Raw genomic sequence first — 22,534 nt, 5'->3', positions numbered from 1 at the left:
TAGCCTTCCAGTATCACAGTAACTTCTGGGAAGTGGAAGTGATCTGCCTGGCCAGTGACAGTGATGTTTAGCCCCTGATGGTCACTTCAGCAACAGAACCAGGGAAAGAACATATTAAAAAAAAAAAAGAGAGAGCCCAGAAGAAAAGCTTTGGATGTATTTCTTTCTCCTTCAAGCCTCAGCAAGTTCCAAAAGTCAAGACAATCTTTCAGTTCTAAGGACTTGGTAGTAATTGGGATTGCACGACGGTGGAGATCTGGGAAATTTCCCACAGCTGTTGAGAGATACAAGCTATCAAATTACATGGTGACAACCAGAATTACTCTAACAAAATAAGCTAAGAGATATAATTACTCAAGTGAGATGGGAAGTGTTGCCCATTGCGTTGCCTCAGGAGACAGATTGCCTGAGAGAGCCACGCCTAAATACAAGGGCTCACATTATGTTTGCATCTTTAGACCTTGTTGGTATTTTCCAAATTCTGCTGGCAGCCAGCTGCAAAAATTTGACCTTGTTTGTTGTCCATCTAATTTGGATGAGAAGTTTCTAGTTTAATCAAGGCACATACTCAAGCACAAGAAGTACAATCATCTAACTTCATGTAGCAAAGGTACTAAGAAGGTTTTTTTGAAATTTGTCAGGTGGCTCTATAAAGGGATGTTTCATATTATTCTCAAAGGTTACAATTTTTGTGTCCTAGCAAATATCCCCTATCCTAGTGAATTTTTATAATAATCTAGAGATGATACACTTGAAGAGAAAACCAAGTGATGATGAGATTCAGTAGAGAAAAGTGATTGCCAAATTGCCTATGCACGAACCATTACATACAGTAGAAACTGGTCTGTATTATACAAGAGCAAATGACTCAGAGAATTATTTGTCATGACCTGTGTCACAGTGTCCAGAAAACAGCAAGCTATTTGTAGGCAAAGTTACTGCTTCTGGAAAAGCCATTGGTATATCTGCAGGTGGGTGGATAGAAATTTTCCAAATAATCCTGTTGTAAGCAGTGAAGAATGTAGGATGCTCAGGACAGTGCTCTCCAAAACTGAGGCCCTGTTGCTTTTAAGGATGTTGCATTCAAGCCTGAACCATGGTGGGATGGGAGAGTGAATGGCAAGAAAAATGAAGAAACTGGAATTGCCCTTTACCAAACTCCTCTGCATTTATTTAAGTGACCTTTTTAGCTTCTGTTTTGGGAACAGCAATAAGGTGAGGAGAGTTTTAGCTAACCTCACTCACTTCCTTGTTGGGTATTCCATCATCCTTTCCCTCACATCTCTCACTATATTGCCAGCAACTTCACCCTGAGTCACTTCACTGCTACCTTTCCCATGATTGCCTTCACTCTCACTCCTTCCTCACTTTTCCATGTTTACATTTTTCTCTGAATTCCCACAGCCCTGTCCCACTATTCTTGCTGTCAAATGAAAACAAGAATATGTGGATCATTAGATGAAGTCATGGAAGCATCAAGCTTCTCTTGGAGCAGTATACTGGAAAGGAAAAACAGCTCCAGTGGAGCAAGTTGCATCTTGTTTACTGTGTTGGTCATATCTAGGAGAAATCCACAATGCTGCAGGCTTCCAGGAGGAGCAAGAGTGTTTGAATCAGGCACAGACTCTGGCAGATTAAAGGAAATCTGTTTCAAGGAGGCAGAAAATTAATTAGTGTTAGAGATGGGGAAAAGAGACATGATTTTGTAGGGCTCTTGATAGTTGAATTACCATTCTTGTTGTGTATGTGCACTGAGGAGGCACAGGAGCACCTTAATCCCAGTTATATTTCTTCTTTCAAAAGTTTTTCAGTCATTGGGAAGGACAAGTTGTGCCAGGTAAAAGGGATTTCTTAGCTTGCTTTCTCAGTGGATCACAATTCAGAAAATAAGGCAGCTGGAAATCTCTGCAAGTTGCATGACAGTCCCTGCTTTGTTTCCAGGGCTGTAAAGCCTCCTCTTGCTCATTGCTCAATATTATAATTAGTTCTAATTACAATATTGTAATATTATAGTTAGAAATTATGGAAAGTGTTTCTTTGGAAACATCTACTTTTTTTTTTAAAGTAAAATTTTAACAAAAAAGAAAATTTGTCTTAGAATAGTTTCTATTTCAATGGGAAATTGAACTGTCAGGTTCATGACACCTTGCCTGGGAGGATTTTGCTCCACCTATTAGAATGATACCAGATGATTATCCAGTTTGGTGGCCAGCAGGTGGAAGTATAACATGTGCTTTCTTCAGAAATATACCTATATTTGGAAATGCCTTATAATAAAAGAATTTTGGGATTTCATTGATTGTTTTTTAAAATTCTGAAATAAACGGGAGTTCGTTGGAGTTTACAGGTCTCATTTGCAGCCAGCTATTACTGCAGTCCTTAATCCAAGCTTTACTTCAATTTCCTAAGTCAGTAGGAGTCTCAGTCTGTTGATCAGTAGGCTCTGCTAGTTAGAGAGAAATAGGTGAGGTGGGTTGAACATTCTGATTAGGTGCTTGCTCTGTGGTCACATGGTCAGGATAATAAATACCTGGTTTTTGTTAGGCAGTGTTGTGTGTAAACAGTTAATTTTCTGATAATACATCTGCACTGTTGTGCATTTTCACATTATAAATGTCAGGAGTTCCTAAGAAAATGATGCTTATATTTTGTTTTGCAACAGAATTCCTAGTATGAATCCATATGATCCTAATAGATTTTTGTGTTACTAAACTGAGTGGTAATTCATGTAATGAAAATTAGTCAGTCTTGAGTTGCAGTACTGCCAATTTTGTAATCTTCTGGAAGAAATAGGTTTACAAGGCCTATGGTAACAACAGAAATGATAATTTGAACAATAAATAATAATAAATGAAACAAAATAAAATATAAAAAGGGTCTTGAATTGCTGTTTGAACAGTAGTTGTATGTAGTCCTATGTTGTAGCACTAGCCAATGGTGTATTGCTACAACTGGAATGAATTGGGACCTTGGAATGACAGTCATTATGCTTCTCTAATGATCAGAGATAGGCAGTGAAGATTTTTTATTTAGTTCAGGCGGCAAGGGAAATTTGGGCAGGAGAGCTATGATGAGACTTGCTCTTGGGAGATTTCTAGAATTATTCTTTCCACTGGCTTGAGGTGAAACATGTCACCTTTAGTAGCATGGTTTATAGCTCAGTGTTGTCTTCAAATAAAACATATACTCTATTACCTAGTCATACAGGGTCACAAGATCTATTTTTTTTTTCTGTAGTATTTTCACCTTTTCCCTCTAATGCCTTCTTGACAGAGCACTTCTAGTTTCAAGAGCCAGTCTGCTCAGAGCACATAAATATTTGCACTGGCACAGAACACTGACATTATGAAGATGTAATGCTGTTCCTGGTTTAATCACATGTTTGGGACAGGAATGCCAAGGGCTTTTCCCATTCCTCCCCTGCTGGGTGGTAGAATACATGCCCTGTTCACCTGATGAAGAAGAAAAAGCAAGTACATTTTGAAAATTAATATACCATTAAGATAATATTAATGTAATATAACACTAAAATCAAATTCAAAGTGAATCCTACAAAGTCAAGTAAATACATGTACAGTTTTATCATTTTGAGTATATTGTAGGTGCATTCTAATGACCTCTGAACAGGCAGGTTTCAGTTCCTGAAGAGCTGCAGAAATTGGTCTCCTGCTGATTTTTTGCAAAAACAAATAGTTTCAAAAGAACTCTTATTTTAGACGCAATTACCTCCCTGCATTTTTATCCTGTTTGTTTCCAGTCTTCTAGCCAGAGCTGCCACTTCAGTGGGGAGGATGAGTTGACAGAGTAGGTTTTTGCACTTTAACTGGCAGCACAAGTGCATGCACAGTGTTGTGCAAGCCTGCTCTGAGATTTGTGACATGCAGGCAGTCCCCTGCCGCAGGTGTGGCTGCACCTCTGGGTGCTTGGTGTGTGCAAAGTGTGCAGTGCCTGTCCCAGCCAGGCAAAACCCCAGAGTGAATATTTGTTTTGTCAAGGAGAGTGCTCCAGCTGACTTAGCTTAAAGTGGAATGCTTGCTCCTTCCCATTGAACAGTCTGAGCAGATCATTCATAATGAAGTAAGATTTGAGCCTTTTGTCCCTGAGGAGAGGTAGGAAAGGTAAGATTGTCACAAAGTTCTCCATCTTGGCTTGGCTAGTCCCTCTGCAGCTAAGTTTAAAGCTCCACCTCCCCTGAAAGCCACAAAGTTTCAGCCAATTTCCCCTCATGAGCAAAGCTGGATGTTGACTTACAGGTGCTTCTTTCCCTTCCTCTGCTGTAGCATGAGGTTTTAATCCCTTGAAAAGATCTGGGAGAAACTTCTGAAAAGTCACCTACTCCCCAACTAATGGGCTCCCTCTAAATAAGTCCCTTTCCCTGTCACCTCCGGGTTACACACTCAGCAGACACAGGAGCAGCCCCTCATTTACGTCAGGAAAGAAGGCATCCGTTTCTAATCCATGTTACACTGCCCTGGCTAAGCCTGCAGGGTCGAGATAGTTTCCTTTATTCTTCTTTCATGTCTGGGACCATTTTAGCATCGTGTTAATGGTCAGCTTTCAGTACTGGATTAATTCTTTCCCATCAGGAGACAGCAGGAACGGATCATTGGAAATCCTTTCCGAAGGTCTGAGCAAACATTTCCTTATTCTGCAGTGTCCCCTTATTTGGGCAGCTCATGGGAGTTTGCTCCTGCATGGACTAAGGAGCATCCAGGAGTAGGAGTGGGTTCACGTGGGACACGTGAAGATGGGTGGAAAGTGCATGAGGAGAAGGAGCACCTGTGGAAGTCAGTCTCCATTTTCTTGTTTAGTGTTTCTTCAGCTAGAATTCGCTTTGCAGTTGTCCACCAGTGAGCAGATGGGCATGTTTATAGTAAGGGTGTACAGTGATTCAGCCAGAATGACATTTTAAGATGTGAGCTGACAGGAAATGAGCAATATGAGATTTGCAGGGGAAAGTTTATAAGCCTCCAAACCCTTCACCTATAGGAAATTCAGTCTGGAGTGAGGAGGATGGTTATGTTTAGGCTGTGATTCAGAAAGGCAAGTAAAAAAATCCCTGAACAATTCCTTGTGTAATTCTGAAATGGCTTTCCAGTGCTTCTAGCTCTGCTGGCTTTGTCAGCCCTGTGTATGTGTTATTAAACCAGAATGTTTCTGCTCTTGAAATTCACTGAAGCATTTACAGGATTATAAATCTGTCACTTGTGGTGTTACTAAATGCAGTCCTGAATATTTACACAAATATGCTAATGCTAAACTCTGTTAATAAATTATTATGCTGATACTTCTTTCGCTTGAATTTCACCAGCCATATTTTAATTTTAAAACATTATGAGAAGAAATTTGCCAAGATTCAGGACATATAAAGGAAAGACAGGCGCATAACAAATGTCTCATTCCCTCCTGCTGTCCATACTTCTAGTATACTGTAAACTGTTTGAATATAGCTGACAAATTTTGTGGTTGAGATGCTTAGGAATTTTGCTTTTGCTTTCTCACCGTTTTTTTCTTGAAACAAATACTCATTGGTACTATCACTGTTCCATGATAATTCCACATAGCTAAAATGTAGAGAAAATAAGATCCATATGTGTATGTGTGTCCTGGTCTGTACTTGGACTTGTTTTATTTGAAATGTTTTTCATTCATTGTCTGTTATTGATTTGGGTTTATTTGAGGGTTTTGTTGTTGTTATTTGTTCATTTGTCTGTTTATTTTGTTATGGGGATTTTGGTGATTTGTTTATTTGGAGGGGTATGATGTGATTTAGCACTTGGAAGCAGTCCATCTCAGACAATATATCATCACCTTTCAAAAGGGAGGCATCAGTCAGCACCAAGAAACAGGGTACAGTAAAATAAGCATGTGAGCTTCTCCAGTAGCCAGCTGTTGCTGAGCATCATTGCTGTACCCATGGGGGAAAAAGGAGATTAACAAGAAGGTGAAAATTCTTCAGTTAAGACAGATCTCTCTGTTTCTCCTGTTTAGATTCCTCAGTGTTTATTCTGTCTCTTCTTAATTAGTCACTCAGTTAATCAGGTTACACAAAATGATCAGCATTATCCCCTCTGACCAGCAGTCAGTGTTGTCTTTGTGACAAGGACATGTTGCAGGCAGTCAGAACTGACCCAAAGTAAAGAAGTGTAAGAGATTTTTCTATCTGTGGCATTTAATTCTTGCTGGCCTCTGACATTAGCTTCATCTGGACAGCTCTGAAGGTGGGAGCTTCAGGAGTCAGCACTAAATTGATTCCCTTGCCCAAATTAAGAGCAGTGAAATGCTCATTGACTTCAGTATAAATTCTATGAGTTTTTTCAGACCTCTCCTGTGAGTACTGTGAAGATCACAGTTTTTCCAGAAGATGATTGGTGCACCCTGCTCTGCCTGGAGCACTTTTAGTGCCCCAAAGCTTCTTGTCATAGACTGGGCTCAGGGCAGTCTGAGAGCAACAGGAGCATGTGATGCATGGGACCAGATGCTCCTAAAGCCTGGATATGTACACTCTTGAAAATCTGATGTATCCAGCAGATCCCAGCAGCATTTGACCTTAATCGCCAGCAGTGAACATCTCAGTTTCGGTGTTAAAAAAGGATCTGTTCTTTGTGCACTGAGAACCTTACACGAGTAACTAGAACAATATAGAAACACTAAGACTCCCTAATTTACTGCAGATCAGGTATTTCTTTTGAAAGTAACATTCCATGAATTCCATGTGTGAAAAACTTCTTTCCTTGTGAGTATTTTGATTTTTAGATCTGAAAATACAATTTAGCTTTTTTAAGACTGAGTTTGAGCAACTGTAATGTGAGATGCAGATCTGGAGAGCCTGGATTTTTCCCATATCTAGGTCACAGCTCTCTTTTAGATCATCCTTTTTCCATTTTTGAATAATATTACAGTAAATGGATAAATCAGATTCCAGTTTTCAAAACTGAAAAGTGGAATAAAATGTTCCCCTGAACTGATCTGAGCTCTCTTGTTACTGAACATATCTGTGCACATACACACAGAGTTAGGTAAACCCAGCAAGAGAGAAGTCTTCTTGTTCCACTTTGTAAATGCTTAATTTGGGGTTTTTTAAATCTTAAATTCTGCTACAGGTTTCCTGTGTGGTGTGGTCATTGACACTTTAATCTCCTGCCAGTTTATATATGATGGTATGCTGGTTTAGGCTGGGGTAGAGTTAATTTTCTTCATAGTAGCCTGTGAGGGGCTTTGCTTTGGATTTGTGCTGGAAACAGTGTTGATAACACAGGGATGTTTTAGTTCCAGATTGTGGGGATGGGTATGAAAGATGATTATTTTCCCTCAGTGAAGTCTTTGTAACCTTTTACAAATCCTGAAATTATTTTTGATCCTGGCACTAGCAGTTTAACTTCTTGCATCATGCAGTCCTTCTGCATGGCTGGAGACACATTTTACTCTTTCTCCTGGAAAATACCATGATATTCCACAGATGGAGTTGGTAACATTGAGGTGCATCATGGGATTGTTACTATGTTTGTCATTTCCTTTCACATATTGCAGTCCTCTCTAAAAATAATGAATTTCCACATCTCTCTCTTGCTTACGTATCACAGCTCATGACCTTTGTACGTGTTTTATGGCAATGAGTGCAGTAGGTTAAGGTTGTACTGATGTGACACAGAGTAGCTTTTAGCTGTTTATTAAGAGCTACAGTCTCAGGTAAAAGGTCACATGTATAAATAGTCTTGGGAGAACAAAAGGAAATGAAAGTTGAACTGAAAAGGGTATTAGTTTTATATTGGAAAGCAGTGATACGTTTCTTTTGCAAACACTGAGATTCTCCTTTTTATCACTTCTATCTGAAACAGCTTTGCTGAACTGTGGTTATTAAAGTGTAGTGTAAATGATGACAGGGAAGAAGAGCAGACGGGAAGAAACTGACCCAGTATTTATATGCTGATAGCAGCCAAGGCAAAAAACTCATTTATAAATACTAGATGTTTCAGTGTTTGTTATCAGTTTTGTTTAGTATGACTTACTGACATTGTTCCTCCTTCTAACAATGATGTTGTCATCACTTTCTGGGTACAAAATGGAAGGCATGCCTAATACATTGTGGGGGGATTATTTTTTCTGTTGCTGTTCATGTTAAATAATTTTCTGTATTTTTCCTGAAGGTATCTGTGCCACTGAATGACAACTCTGTGACTGATAACTGAATAGAAATCAGTTATTTCATCCAGTTGACATTCATGAAAATACCTGTGACCATGTGAATTAGAAGATGCCTGTGAAGATCTCCGTACCACTGGCCACACGATTTTAGTCTTAGAAATACAGATTATTTGATACCTTGCATGTCTTTTTGTGCCTTAATCAGCCATGAGCAATTTTGCATGGTCGCAGAGGGGTAGACCATGCAAAGGATGAAATGAAGACCATAATGTCTTCATTTTGTGAGTAAGAAGAGCAGTGCTGTAACTACTTTGGCGCCTTTGACAGCATTGCTGCATGTCACACCTGCCCTGCTGTGCACCAGGGAACTTAGTGCAGGAGGTGGTGTATTTGCCACTCCAAAATCAAATAAAAGGAGAGCCAGGAACTCTTAAATCCACTGCTCCTTTTGCACTGCTCAATGCACAACACTGTTGTGGCCTTGGGAGCATTCACAGGTGTGGCCCTGGTGTCACCTACCTGAGGCAAAGGCTGCCCTGCAGTGTTCCATGGAGGGAAGCAGGATATTCCCTCCTCTGTGCTGTACAGCTGCTGACCCAGTAAAGAGTCAGCTGTTGCAGTCTGTCCTCAGCTAATGCATCATTCCTGCAGTCATTTACAGCATGGAATTCACTGAATAATCCTCTTAATGTCTGCTCATCATACATTAGAGTGGCTGTGCTGGCTCACACTGGGGATCCATCTAACTCAGTGAGGTGCTTCCAGCAATGCCCATAAGGAGATGACAGGGGAGGAGAAGGATAGGGCAGCAAGGTGTTTCCTTCATTTTTTCTACTAGTTCATGACTGTTCTCAGAAGTTTTCCTGCTCTCTATAGGGTTTTTGTATTTAGTGATGTCCAGAGTAATTGTCTTGAGTCTCTCTTGCACATGTGTAAGCTTTTTGCTTCCAACATAACATCTGTAAAAGTGTGCCACAAATTGCTTCCTCTCATGTGAAGAACTGACTCCTTTTGTGTGTTATAAATATGGCTTTCACTAGTGTCATTTGAAGGTCACTTGATTGTTTTGGGGTTTTTTTTTTGCTTTGAACTGACGTAGTGAACAGTCCAACAGAACATCTCCACCACCCATGACCCTTATAAGCTACCGTGGTGTTTGGGGATTTTCTTCCTGGTGGAAAATTACCACTGGTATTTCCAACCCTAATCACTGTGCTGACAACAATTATTTTTTCTGTCAAAGGCCCTGCACAGAGTCAGTGAACAATCCCATATAATAGCTTTTTTCTTTTGGGGCACAAGGCCAAACACTTTGATGAAGTAAATTGGATGACATTTTCGTGAAGTCAGAATGGCACATTCTTTTTTGCAGAAGGGACTCTGACTCCTTGTTTCTGTTAAAAAAAACCTTAGTCTGTGCTTTAATTAAGAAAAAGTTTCACATTTATAAAAGTTTAAGTTTATTTTAATTAAAGTGGTCTTCTATGTATTAACAGCTAAAAAATAGATCTGGTCCTTTCTAGAAGCATTTAAAACTTGAACTGAGAAACCCACAGGCCACTTTCCTCTGATTATGCAGTGTGTGAGACCAGAAACAGATTAATTACTGAATCAAGCAGGAAAGAGAGGATGAGCTCAGCATTAATAATGAGATTGTTCCAAAGATAACTGGGAATATTATGTTATCAACAAATAAATTTATTGTCATTAAAATACAGCACAATGTATAACCACTGTTTTTAGTAGCTATTTTTTTCCTAAATCCTTCCTTAAGCAGTCATAATCAGTTGCATCAGTTAGAATCAGTTGCAAGTCTTGTGTTAGTGTGGTAGCATGCTACAAATACAAAAGACTTTAACTGCACAGATCAGTATCTCTTTTCAGCTGAAGCTGAAATATAAGTTTGTATGCCTATTCAACATTTTGTTGAAAAGCATAAAAGCAAGGGTAGTATTCTGTTCTGTTTTGAACTTTGCATCCAAGACAGGTAACAGTGTAAGATGCAAGTATGCTGTATGAATCCCTCTTACTTAATAATAGCAATGGATAAGGGAACTAGTACAGTTTATTGTTATAGTGTAAGGTTAGGAGGAACTGCAGGTCTCTATATTTGCCACACTTGCAGATGTAGGAAATGACTGAATGCTTTATGCTGATACACTTCTGACTGCACAATTTATCAAAAAGTATTGCCTGTCATAATTAGGAAATCAAATGTTCTCTGACTTTCTCTGTGATCTTGTCAATTCTTGCATAATAATCATTACAGAAACTTAGTTCAAAACCTGCATTTGAAAGTGTCCTGTAGAGATGCTGATGATTTACTTTGGCCTAAGTACTCTTGATAGAAAATTTCTCTTACTAACTGTGGTGAGACTTGATGCCAGCGTGAGTAGGTACTCTGGGTGGAGCAGGTTTTGGAGGGTGGGAGATGGAGAGGTGATTGCTGGCAGCTGTTGACAGTAAGCAGGGCTTGGGTAACTTTCCAGGGGTAAACAGTTAACACTGATTGTTGAGTACACACAGTTGAACAAAACAAAGTTTGTTTTGTATCCAGTCTGCTGCACTGGAGAATTTTTCTTCACATGAGAATGGAAAGTATGCAATTGCTAATAAGCCATACTTCTTAGAGCATTCTCTGGAGATTTGTAATGTTCTAGAAAAGTGATGCTCAGGTAGTACTTCTCCATGCTAGTCATTTTGTGCCTCCAAGTTCATTTATCCCAGTTGTACAGGAGCCATGGCATAGGTTTTAAGGGAAATCAGGCTTTAAAGCACAACAGATTTCATCCCACTGTTTCACGAATTTCACAAGCAATGCTAAAAAATTAATAAATAGAAATCTCAAAGAATTCTCAAGCTTCAGGAATTCTAAGATGCACTGAAATGCAAAAAGGTATTATGTAATAGTTATTTTTTTAATAGAAATGCAGACAGACAAGTGCCCTTTAAGTCCTTGCAAGTGTGACCTGACTAAATGCTGTCGATTTTACTACTCTGTGTGGAATGCAAGTGCCTGACTTTAAATACTTGCATTTGAAAATTACAATTTATGTTTATGGAATCCCAGGACTAAAGAGTGTTCTGAGAGCAGGAGTCAGATTTCTGAACATGTACAGTTATTTAATCTATGCTAGTGGAGTTAGGTATCAGTTTAGCTGTGGTCAAAAATATCTTAATTGATTTGACTTTTTGATCTCATAAGTGCTCAGGATGTTTAGAAAAACAAAATATATTCCAAAATATGCTTTGTTACTGAAGTACAACATCTTATTGGAAATGAGCAGGTTCTTTCTACTTTCTGGATTTTAAAGAGTAAAATCAAACATTCTGCCAGTTCTTCACAAGCTAATATACAACAGCAAAATACTTGACAGCAGTGGGTTCTCAGCTTAAACTATGTTTGAGATTCTGGTTTTATTTGTTTGTAAGTTTTCCAAGGAAAAGTGTTTGTAAGTAGCCTAGGAACTTGGGCAGCCTGAAAATGTGACTTATAGGCCTGCCTGATATTCCTAGTAAGTTTTGTCTTTCAATTTGCATCTTTTATGTTAATGGTGGTGAGTTCTTCCCCTTGTCCTAATTAATATAAAGATGTCCTGTACAGTTAGAAAAAACAGCCAGTTTGTAGGAGTGGTGTAATCTTACAGTAATGTTTGCCTTCTAAAAAAACAGTATGAAATGAAGGACAGCAGGGAAGGGGCAGGTGTTGGAAGTTGGAAACGTTGGAATAAACTGTAAATATGCTCTTTTTTTAGAGAACCAGAAAAATATATTTATGTGCATTCTGCCCAGTGCAATTAAGACCTCTTGCCAGAGCCTGCATTTAGCAGACTTCTGGAGGTTAATATTTAATAGGTTATTAGCTAGTGCTGTTTGCTGTGTTCCCAGTATATGGATCTCCTGCTTCCTTGGAAGTATTATTTTGTGCAAATTAAGTTCATTTCTGTACTGAAACACATGAATCTACATGTGCTGGTACAGAATCCATGATGGAGCAGGTAATAGGATGCTATCAGAGGTTTTTCAGCTTTTAGTTCATGCGCTTCTGTTCTCGTTTTTCATCTCTGTTCAACATAATAAAAGCAATTATTGTACTGCATGATTCCTGAAATCTCTGACTATTGCACAGTCACTTAATAGTATTCAGTCAGTGGCAGACCTGGTCCTACTTTAATTGCAGGAATGTTGATTTCTAACTTTTGCCATCAGGTGACAGAAGACTCTGATCTAGCACACATGATTCACTTGAGTCATTTGTCTGCGATGACTTGTACTTAAACTGGAGGTGTAGTTGTAATGAGGATACAATGCCATAAAAATGGGAAGTAGAAAACACCTATGAGATCACCTTGAAGGTTCTGTTGGAGTACAGAATGTATTTTTAACTCCTTTTCTAGTTCAGAGGTGAATGATCCAAGAGCAGGATCATTCCTGTCCTTTAGTTGCTGGATTGTTACGTGACCTAGTGGAATTTCTAGTGGAGTCTCAGCTTATCTGTATCACCCAGTGTTGATTCAGAGAGCCATAAAAATGAGCTTGGGCATGTTTAGTACCAGTTTATTGGTATGAGAGTGCTGCTCCACCTCAAAATTCCTAAGGCCTGAACCTGCTTTTATTACAGAGTTTGTAAACAGCATTCCTTATTGCTGAGAAGGAGAAGGGGTTGAAGAGTGGAAGCTGGAGTCAGCATTTACAGTTGTCTTTTCAGTTGTTCAGGTTCCCTGGTTAATGAGTTGGCCATAGGGTAATGCAACGTGGGAGAAATACAGAGGTAAAACCATTCTGTTTTCCTTGAAGGATCTGCCTGCACTTTATGGGATATAGCACAGTTCAGACCAGTGCCAACAGTGTCTTTTAGGCAGCCAGTTCTTCCATTACTGTGTAATTCATTGTCATGCTGTGAACAGGAGAAGCACCATACATGGAGAAAGACAGGTTTCTTAACAGCTTGTTTTAAACTTCCCAACCTACTTACATGGACTTCAGTGGAAGAGCTCTGAATTTTGGCACGGCTTCACATTTTTCTAATGAAGAAATCCTTTGGCAAACACTTACTTGTTTACACCTCAAACAGTTAGCCAGCAGGATGAAGGAATGTAATGGGCACTGTACTGCCTTACCTTTGTTCTCTGGCTTTTGATGGGCTCATTAACATTTGCCCTTTAACAGCACAGCAGAGAGTTACAGAGCATTTGCTTTAGGATCCCTTCACTGGAGGTGACATTTATTTTAAGAATATACTGAAATACCAAATAGTGTGCCCATTGTAACTACATTAATGTACCATAATTTTGCTTGCTCTCACTATTGTTCTGAATGGGCAGGTGAATACAGACATGAGCAGAAAGTCTGGTCTCCATGTCAGCCTTCTAAGTTCATTCCTGCATTTCTTCTCCTGTGATTGTAATCATCTGGCCATATTTGTGCTTCTTACTCTCAATGCATCATCTATTCAATCTAAGAGAGCCCAAAGTGGACAAAAGGCAGAAGTTACTCCAAGAGGAGCCATGTCCCAGTAGTGTAGTCAGAACTCTGGATTTGGATGCAAATAACTTCCAGTATCCTTGTGGGATACACTGAGGATTGTGAGCAAGGCTGGATTTTTGTTTCCCAAGAGGCAGTAAGGTTTGTTGCTGCACAGAGATGATAAGACAGTGGGCTGTCGTATCTCTCCAGTGTGAAGTCATGCATGCTTGTTTTGCTTTTAAGCGGTTTTTTTCTCTATTTAATCCACCAGGGAGTCCTCAACTTGCCTTCTGCGAAGATTCCTAGGACCCCTGATCTGCAAAGTCCACATCAATTGCACTCTTTCCTCTCCACCTGGATCAAGCTCCCTTTGGTTCAGAACATTGCCTGCACTAGGTTTCCTTTGGCAAACAGATGCCAGGCAGCAGTTGGCCGTCGCTGGGAGCTGGTTGTATCTTCTGGCTCGAGGCCTGTACATCCTGTTGCTTTTTGGCCTACATCCCATGCAGACTGCAGGCTTGCAGCATTTTGACAGAGCTGCTTGAAGAGCTGCACAGGGCTGGAGGGTGAAGGGATTCCCTTAGGCAAATGTGCCTGACCTCCTGCAGAAAAAGGGCCTTAAGGTGTTCCTGGTTCACTTCAACAACCTCCTGTTGTGTGCGTGCCATGGAGAGTCACAGGCTAAGATAATCTTACTACTAGGTTGATTTCTAAATTTCGAATGTTTTTAGGACAGGATAGCTTTGGGTTCAAGTTACATCTTTCTGGAGTGTACAGTTTTACTGTTTAGCCTTCAGGGAAAATTTGTAGAGTTTGTTCACTGAATCTGCTTTGTTTAATAGAGACATGATTTTGACCTTGAGAGTTTACTGAAACAAAATTACTGTATTCACAGCCAGTGACAAGTATACTACCTCTGGAGCTAGAAATGCCCTATCTGCATAGCTGTGCTTGAGTATCATAGGCTTTCTGAGAGTACTTGCTAGCTCCTTACCTCTGGAATTGAGCAGTGTTAGCAAAGTGTTAGTTTACTTTCAAGCATTTGAGCAGTTCTGCTGTTCACTGTGGCTTTGGTCAAATATGGAGACTGTGGTGTTGTTTCCTGAGCTGTGTCAGGCTTGGTGCTGTGACCACTGCTCTGGGGAGCCTGTTCCAGTGCCCAACCACCCTGGATGTCCCCCAGGACACGGCTGGCCCTCCTGGCTGCCAGGGCACTCCTGACCCATATTCAACTTGTCATCAACCAGGACCCTCAGGTCCCTTTCCATGGCACTGCCTTCCAGCCTCTCATTCCCCCATCTGTCCGTAGATCCAGGGCTGCCCCATCCCCAGGTGCAGAAACTGACACTTTGCCTTATTGAGGTTCACATGGTTGGTGATTACCCAGTCCTCTGATTCATCAAGGTCTCTCTGCAGAGAAAGTCAGTAGTTCCTCCCAATTTAGGGTCCTCTGCAAACTTACTTTGTATCCCTTAAAGTCCTGCATCCATAGTAATTCAGGAAGATGTTGAAGAGCACAGAGCCTAAGATAGGGCCCTGTGGAACCCCACTAGTGACAGGTCACCAGTCTGATGTCACCCCAGTCACTGTAACCCAACCCATGAGCCAGTTGCTCACTCATCCCGTGATGTGTTTATCCAGCTGTGTGCTGGACGTTTTGTCCAGGACACTGTGAGAGCATTGAAAGCTTTACTGAAATCCAAAGGATTCCCTTGATCAACTAGATGGGTTACCTCATCATAAAAAGAAATTAAGTTGGACAAGCAGGACTGGGATGTGGCTTAAAGGAAGATGATACTCATCTCTTTTATTCCAAAGAATGTTGCTGTCATTAACACATCTGAATTTGCATAAAACATCAGAATTGCATTGAACTTTAAAGCTTTGTACACTTTAGGGTTGCATCAAATTTATAACTTTGGTATCTGAGAAGAGCAGAGTGCAGAGGAGGTGTTTTAGTCATCCAATGCCTAAAAATACAAGTAGAGTAAGAGAAAGCCAAATTTGGCAGTGGCAGCTGCACGAATTGTAAAGATGACCACATTTATCGTGACTTTATGGTTTCAGTATGGCAGCTAATCAAGGAAGGATTTTAGGCTTGGTTTTGAGTGTGGAAGAGAGTCCATAGCTAAATTATTTTTCATGTGTTGACTCTGCTAAACCTGGAATAATTACAGAGCTATTGATCCTTGTCTCCCAGTGTCAGTAATTTGGAATGATGAGGCATCTTTAATTTGAGAAAAACTTCACAACTGTAATATTCCTATGTGGTTTTAAAATCAATATCGTAGGTGGTAGGTGAAGTGATGAATCAAGGCGGATTTTTGTGACATTTTAATGTTCCATTACTTTCTGAATAGAATCTATGTTTTGGGGAAGCATTTGGGCACAAGCCCATTGTAAGTAAGACAGCAGCCCTACTAAAGACAACTGTACTGAGGGACACCAGTTGTTACCAGTCTTGACTGGGACATTGAGCCCTTGTCTGCTGCTCTCTGGATGCAGCCATCCAGCCAATCCAATCCTCATCCACTGAGCAGTGCATCCATCAAATCTGTGTCTCTGCAGTTTGGAGAGTGGGATGTGGTGGGGGCTCTGTCAAAGGCCTTGCAAGGTCCAGCAGATAACATCTGCAGTTCTTCCCTTGCCTTCAGCTCTACTGTTATGGAAAAAAATGCCAGAATAATTCAGGTTGGTTTGGATTATGTTGTTCCACAGCCTCTCTGACTTCTTTGTCCCTACTGGTCTAGTCCACATAGCATTCAAACCATGACTTTGGCACTGAAATTCTGTGCTATGGCCAGTAATGTAATCACACCCTCAGTAGGAGCATAGGAATAGAAAGTGAGAGAATAATATAAGAAGTGTGAGATGAGTGTAACTGAAAAATCTCTGCAGATTTATCCCTGTCTTTGAAAGCCATTTGGGCATGAAATATATCTAGTACTCACAGCTGCAGGAGATTTATCCTGTCCATATTCATCCCAGAAGTCCTTTACTGCAATAAAATGGTGGTGGAGCTGGTGTTGTGTGAGAACTGGCTGCAGTATGAAATTTTGGAGGCCAACACAAGTGCAGCATAAATACTTGGTCTGTTCACTGAATGACTTGAGGGGATTTACTGTCTCAGCAGGAATTTCCACCTGATTCTCTGGGGCAATTCAGGATGACCTAAACCCTCTGGCAAGATCTGTCTCCAAACAAGGCCTGGTGTAACTGTCATTGTCATTACCATTAACTTTGGCAGAGAGCTGTAAGCTGTGTGTATGAATGGAGTGACTGGAATATATTTGTTCAAGAGGTTTCAATGGGCAAATACCAAGTGTGGGTGACTTTGGCAGGTGGCTCATTCCCTGGTCATTTGACTGGGCAGAACTGGTTGAGTCAGGTTGAGTAGCTGACAGGAGTGAATTACAGCTGGCTAATGTTCTCCCTTTCTCAGTCCTTCATGAAACAGAGGTAATGCTGATGAGTGGATAGATTGATATTAAAGCTTTGTGCTGATAGCTAGCCAAATTGAGATTAGAGTGAAAAATAAACCAGCATTCCAAATTTCCATGCATTGCTCAGCTATGTCTATGGTTTTCCAAAGAAATGTACCTTTTTCTATTCCATGGGATAATTGTATTGATATAGACAACTTCTAAGTTGAAAAAGCACTAGGGTGACAAAGTATGAAGCCTTTCAAAAAGTCATAGGGACCTCTGTGGACAGCTGTAAGAATTCCATTTGTGTATTATGCAAATTTTTGAGGGAGGTTTCTCTTGTCTGGAAGAGTACTATGTTCATAAAACTGTAAAGAAAAAAAATGTCTTGAGTATGTTTTAAATACCTGGTGGGTTTTTTGAGGATTACCTTATCCTAATAATATCTTTATTATCCTTTCAGTGATGACATTTAAGTATAAACTCACAGCTAGTTTCTTCCACAGGATCTGCATTTAGACCTCATAATTACTTAACTCAAATGGGTATGAATTGTCCAATTATTTGGACATGTTCATGCATAGCTTGAGATACTTGAAATTTTTTGTTTTCCTACTTGAAAACATGAGTGGGGTACTCAGAAAAGCAGGATGACCTTGGCTAAGGATCTGTCTTCAAACCATGTTGATTGATATGCACAGAGCTCTCCAGACTCACCTGGAGCAGCTCCTGTTCTTCAAGAACAGAGAAAGATTACTCACCATACCACATCAGATCTTTAGAATATGTCAGATTTATCTTTGATCTTTGCACCCAGGAGCTTCTGACACCTCACAGGGAGATGAAACATCCCTGTGATGCAGCCAGTCAGTTACGAGGAATTTTTTTGTTGGTATTGTGTAGGATGATGTCACTTGGCTGGTCAGCTTGTGCCTCCAGGTGAAAGGTTTTCTTGCACTTTCTTCAACACCCATCATGATGCATGTTTATACTGGTCATAAAACTGACTAGTTTCTATTACAACTGCAAACGCAGCTCCTTGCTGGTCTGAACTTTGAGACAACAAAACTGGACAACCAAATGCAGGATATATGGTGTAATATTTCCTTGTAGTTTTCTGTTCTTTGGTTCAGTGCCTTTGTTTTTATTAGCCTTTCTTGTGCCTTTGATTGTCAGTAGCATCTGATGCTGTTTTGCTTGTATTTGGCTGAGAATGAAGGTGTACTTTAAATTACAGACTAGCAGACTCCAGCAGAGTCCATGCTTTCAGTGGGCACAGACTGTAGCTATGCTGTAACAGCCCACAGGTTACCTGCTTCAGGCTGAGTCTGATCTTTGTCAAATGCAATTTGAGGTTAAGCTTCACCAGACCAAAAACTTTCAGGAAACAAAAATCAAATTGTTTTTTTCTTCAGCCAAAGCCTACTCACTAGGTTTGTGCTTGGATTTATTGGTGTCATCTCCCAAAGTGAAGCCTTATATGTATTTACAAAGATTTATAGATGTGTGTTTGTTTAGTGGTTAGGTTTTGCTGGGGACAAAATGCTGATTTGACAGACACCACACCACATCAGGCATCTCAGTATGCAGCTGATCATATATTCTTGAACTGGGCTTGTTTAGCCTGGAGAAAAAGAGGTTGAGGTGTGACATTGTTCTCTACACATGCTTGAAAGGAGGTTGTAGCCAGTTGGGTTCTGGTCTCTTCTTCAGTGCCTCCAGACCCCAGGCCCTGCTGCCTCCTGTTGTGATTTTCTCCTGTAGCACTGCCATTGTGTAGCTCCCTGTCTGCCCTCCTCCCCACAGACATGGTTTTCCCCTCTGAAATCACTGCACTGCTGCTGTTTTGTAGCAGCTGAGCGGCACTGCCTGGTGCCCATGTGCTGTGTGCCCAGTTCCTGTGGTGCCAACAGCCAGAGGCTGCTGCAGGTGATGGGCTAACAGGGTGCTGCTGGAACCAGCAGTGCTCCAAAGGTGAGATCCTGACTTCAGGCAAAATGCCCATTGACGTCAGCAAAGTCAGCATCTTACTCAGAGCAAGCAGTCCAGAGGCTGAAACTGGGAAGCCCTCTCAATATTTCTCTCTGGTTTCCCTTTGCGCTGATACATATTTTATTTTTCATTTTATTATCTACAAAGCTCAGTAAGAAGCAGCCTTTTGTCCCATGAAACTTTTCAGCATGCACAAAACATTTGAAAGCAACTGTGAATGGAATGAAGAACTAGAAACAGAAGTAAAATAAATTTTACCAAAAAATCTTAGGGTAAGCCAGGTATGAAGAGAAGTTCAGGAGTTCTGATTTACTGTCCATAAGATTTGTGGCAACTACAGCAGGCAGCAGAACTGAGAAACAAATGGATAATTAAAGTCATTAGGAGGCACCAGCATTATTTTTTCAGAGAAAAACTTGTTTTTACAGAAGAGCCTGTGAGCATGTGCATAGTCAGTATAGTGCACTTGAATTTTCAAAATGTTTTAATGGGGTTGTCAACAGTTTCTAAAGAAGCAAAGATTCTTTATAAATCTGTCTTGTGATCAGAAGGAAAAACTTTTTATGGATTAATAACTGGAAAGCAGTAAAAAGATATGATTGGTGTAGTGGTGGAGAAAGGTTTTCTTAGAAGTCCCTTAAGGATCTTTGTTGGAATCTGTGCTATTTAATTGTTTCCATAATAACCTAGAAAATACTCAATGTACTGCTAATAGAAAAGTATTCAAGGCAGGAAAAACTATAAGCTACAAGGCTAGAAGGACTTTCCAAGGCTTCTAATTTATTCTTTATTGGGTGAAAAACTGATTAGTTGAGTTTCCATGGCTATGTGATAACTATGTCCACAAAACCCCACAGATTATATGAATGTGTATATAAATGTGTACTGATGAGCTCCAAGTTAACCAATCATGAAAGCAAATTAGGAGTTAGATTTTCCTGAGAAGCCACCACTAAATATGCCTTCATATATAATGCCACATGCAGTTCTGACTACATTTTAGAAAGGACTTCATAGTAGGTGAAAAGGTGTAGGGAAAAGCAGCAAAAATGATCCAACACATGAATATGACTTCTGTAAAAGGAGAGAAAAGACAAAATAATATTTTTCTGTCTGATTAGAGACCTCTACTGGAGTAGTATAAAGTCAGGATTGGTATGGGGAAGTTGGTTAAGGAACATTACTGGCAAATTCTCATAATTCAAAACCAAGGGAAAGATTATGTCACCATACCTAAAATAGAAGTGCTTTTTAATCAATTTTAATCAATGTGTAACAATGTTGCAAAACTCCCAGTCATGGGATCTTGCAAAGGCTAAAACCAGAAGTGAACTCTAGAGCAAACTGAACATAATCACAAAGGTTAGGTTCAATGTTTGCTGTTAAAATGAGGGGCAGACCTCCAAGCTTGCTCTTCTCCCCTTAGCATTCTTAGGGCACATGTTGATATTAGTTGTCATTAAAAAGGGTGGGAAGGGAGTTTGAGAAGAGCTATAATAATTGCTGTTAGCATCTGTTTCTCTAGTAGTGTCAAGAAGCAAATTCAGTGCAAACTTTTTTAGTCTGTCTCCTGTGATGCAGAAAATAAGTGTTTATTTTACTTAACTTTCTTTTTTTTTTCTTGCCCCTGCTCTTTCAATAGACACACCTGTATTTTTGTTTAAATAATCTTTATCAAGCTGAGTGTTTGATTTATATGTATTTTGTAATACTGTGTTTCACCTTGTCACCTTTGCTGTTTGTACACCGGTACAGAATGTCTTTCAGTTACAGATAATGTGAAAGGGCTGTTCTGGCCTTTCTTCTTTTCACATTTCAATTTTCTCTCTCCTTGCTTCTGTAGATGACCAAACCCCCAACGGAGCGATCCAGCCAAATGTGCCTATTGCCACAACCAGGCCAGTCAGAAGGAATACCTCAAGTCAGCCTCCCATTAACAGACAGTGATTCATGTGGGAGGGAGATGGATTTAGCAGATGAAATCTCCTTTGTTAACAATGATGTGTTTTTCTCCAGGTTAGTGGTTTTTTTTTTTCTTTTTTCTTCTTTTTTTTTTTTTTTGTTGTGTTTTTCTCTTTGCTTGTTTTGTACCTGCATCTCTGGCTCTGAGTATTTTGAACACTTAAACAGGATACTGGGGTATAAGATAAATTAATGTGCCTTTTCTGGTTGAATCCACACATTCCAAAGACAGCTGTGTGCTTTGGTTTGCCTTTCCAACATAAAATTTCAAACATATGAAGGTAGCCTGCTTGGTGAAGGAGTGCGGGTGGACAGGTCTGATCTGCAGTCAGGCAATAGAAATTACACCAAGCACAAGATGCAACCAAAATGTGTCTCTTGAGCAATCAAGTGTATTTGATCTGCCCGGTATAAGTCTTAACAGATGGCTGACTTTATTCTCACTCTTAAATCCAAAAAGTAAGGGGCTTTTGTAGGCTTTTCTCTTTCTGGCAAAAATTGTGCTACTGGTAGTACTACTCCATTCAGACAAGAATAGAAGAGTATGTGTAGAGTATCTATGCAAGTACCCTTGTGAATTTATCTATGAGAGTCTATTGGTGTAAAGCATCTATAAAAGAATCTGTCTAAAAGAGTATTTTGAGTTTTGCTTGCTGGCTCATTGTCTGTTAGGTGAACAGGTAATGGGCATTTTGCTTTCTTGTAAAGTGCTTCCCTGCACATCAGGCTGAACTGGGATCTTTTCATTATTCTCATGAAATTGAATTGAGTCTGCCATTCTCTCTCCTCTTGTGTCTAGTGCAGCATATGAGGGATTCAGGTTACTGAGGGAAATTGCAGTGTGCTACTGAAATATGGAATTGGCCTGATGTGGGAAGTAGTGCTGTTCACATGCCATGGAACAGAACACTGCAGTGTCCCAGCACACCAACCAGGAACACAAAGCAGAGGCAGTGCTGCCAGACACGTAGCTGAGTGACTTCACTGTGTAAGCAGGAGATGTGTGCTATTCTCAGCACCAGAGCAGACAGTTTATGAGACAAGTTAGCAAATTATGCACTAACACTGGATTTTGGTTCATAGTTATGGTGGTGAAGCATAGATGTTGAATTTGGTTTCTAGCCCTTGGCAGGCACACATGCTTTTTAACTCTTAGCTATGTTAGCTGTGTGTTTCACTCTTCCCAAAAATTCCTGCAGCCAGAACGCATCAAGTTTGTTTACATGGCTTCATCAATCCAGCTGCTTTTCACTGAGATGAGTTAGAAATCAATGATCAGAACAGGTCACCTGGCAAACTGGAGAAGGCAATACAGTTCTAGCAGCTAGACAGGGCCAGGCAGGTGGGGCTGTGGCAGAAGTTCCAGCCTCTGGTGATATGCTGGAGGCTGGCAGAGAGTGTGCCTGTAGTCTGCTGCGTTCCCAGGTGAAAAGGGAAATGAGGTGCCCAAGGGTTGAAATAAAGAACTGCCAGGTCTCATGTCTGGGAAGGTGTGTGTGACTGATGTACTTCATGAGGTACCCCAACAAACTGCCTTTCTTTTA

The 22,534-nt window shown here is 40.2% G+C and overlaps 1 protein-coding gene across 6 annotated transcripts in view; it reads left to right on the top strand.

Moving 5' to 3' along the window:
- FAM13A (family with sequence similarity 13 member A) overlaps positions 1 to 22,534 on the top strand; it is a 117,187-nt gene that overhangs the window by 25,899 nt on the left and 68,754 nt on the right. For all 6 annotated transcript variants that reach the window (XM_059844097.1, XM_059844093.1, XM_059844096.1 and 3 more), the window contains exon 6: positions 20,872 to 21,044. In XM_059844097.1, the coding sequence (XP_059700080.1) occupies positions 20,872 to 21,044 (173 nt within the window). The remainder of the gene's footprint in view (positions 1 to 20,871; positions 21,045 to 22,534) is intronic.

Source organism: Haemorhous mexicanus, chromosome 4 (assembly GCF_027477595.1).
Source record: "Haemorhous mexicanus isolate bHaeMex1 chromosome 4, bHaeMex1.pri, whole genome shotgun sequence".
In the NCBI taxonomy this organism is placed as follows: domain Eukaryota; kingdom Metazoa; phylum Chordata; class Aves; order Passeriformes; family Fringillidae; genus Haemorhous; species Haemorhous mexicanus.
The sequence above is the reverse complement of the archived record's forward strand: the minus strand, read 5'-3'. Positions and strand labels throughout refer to the sequence as shown.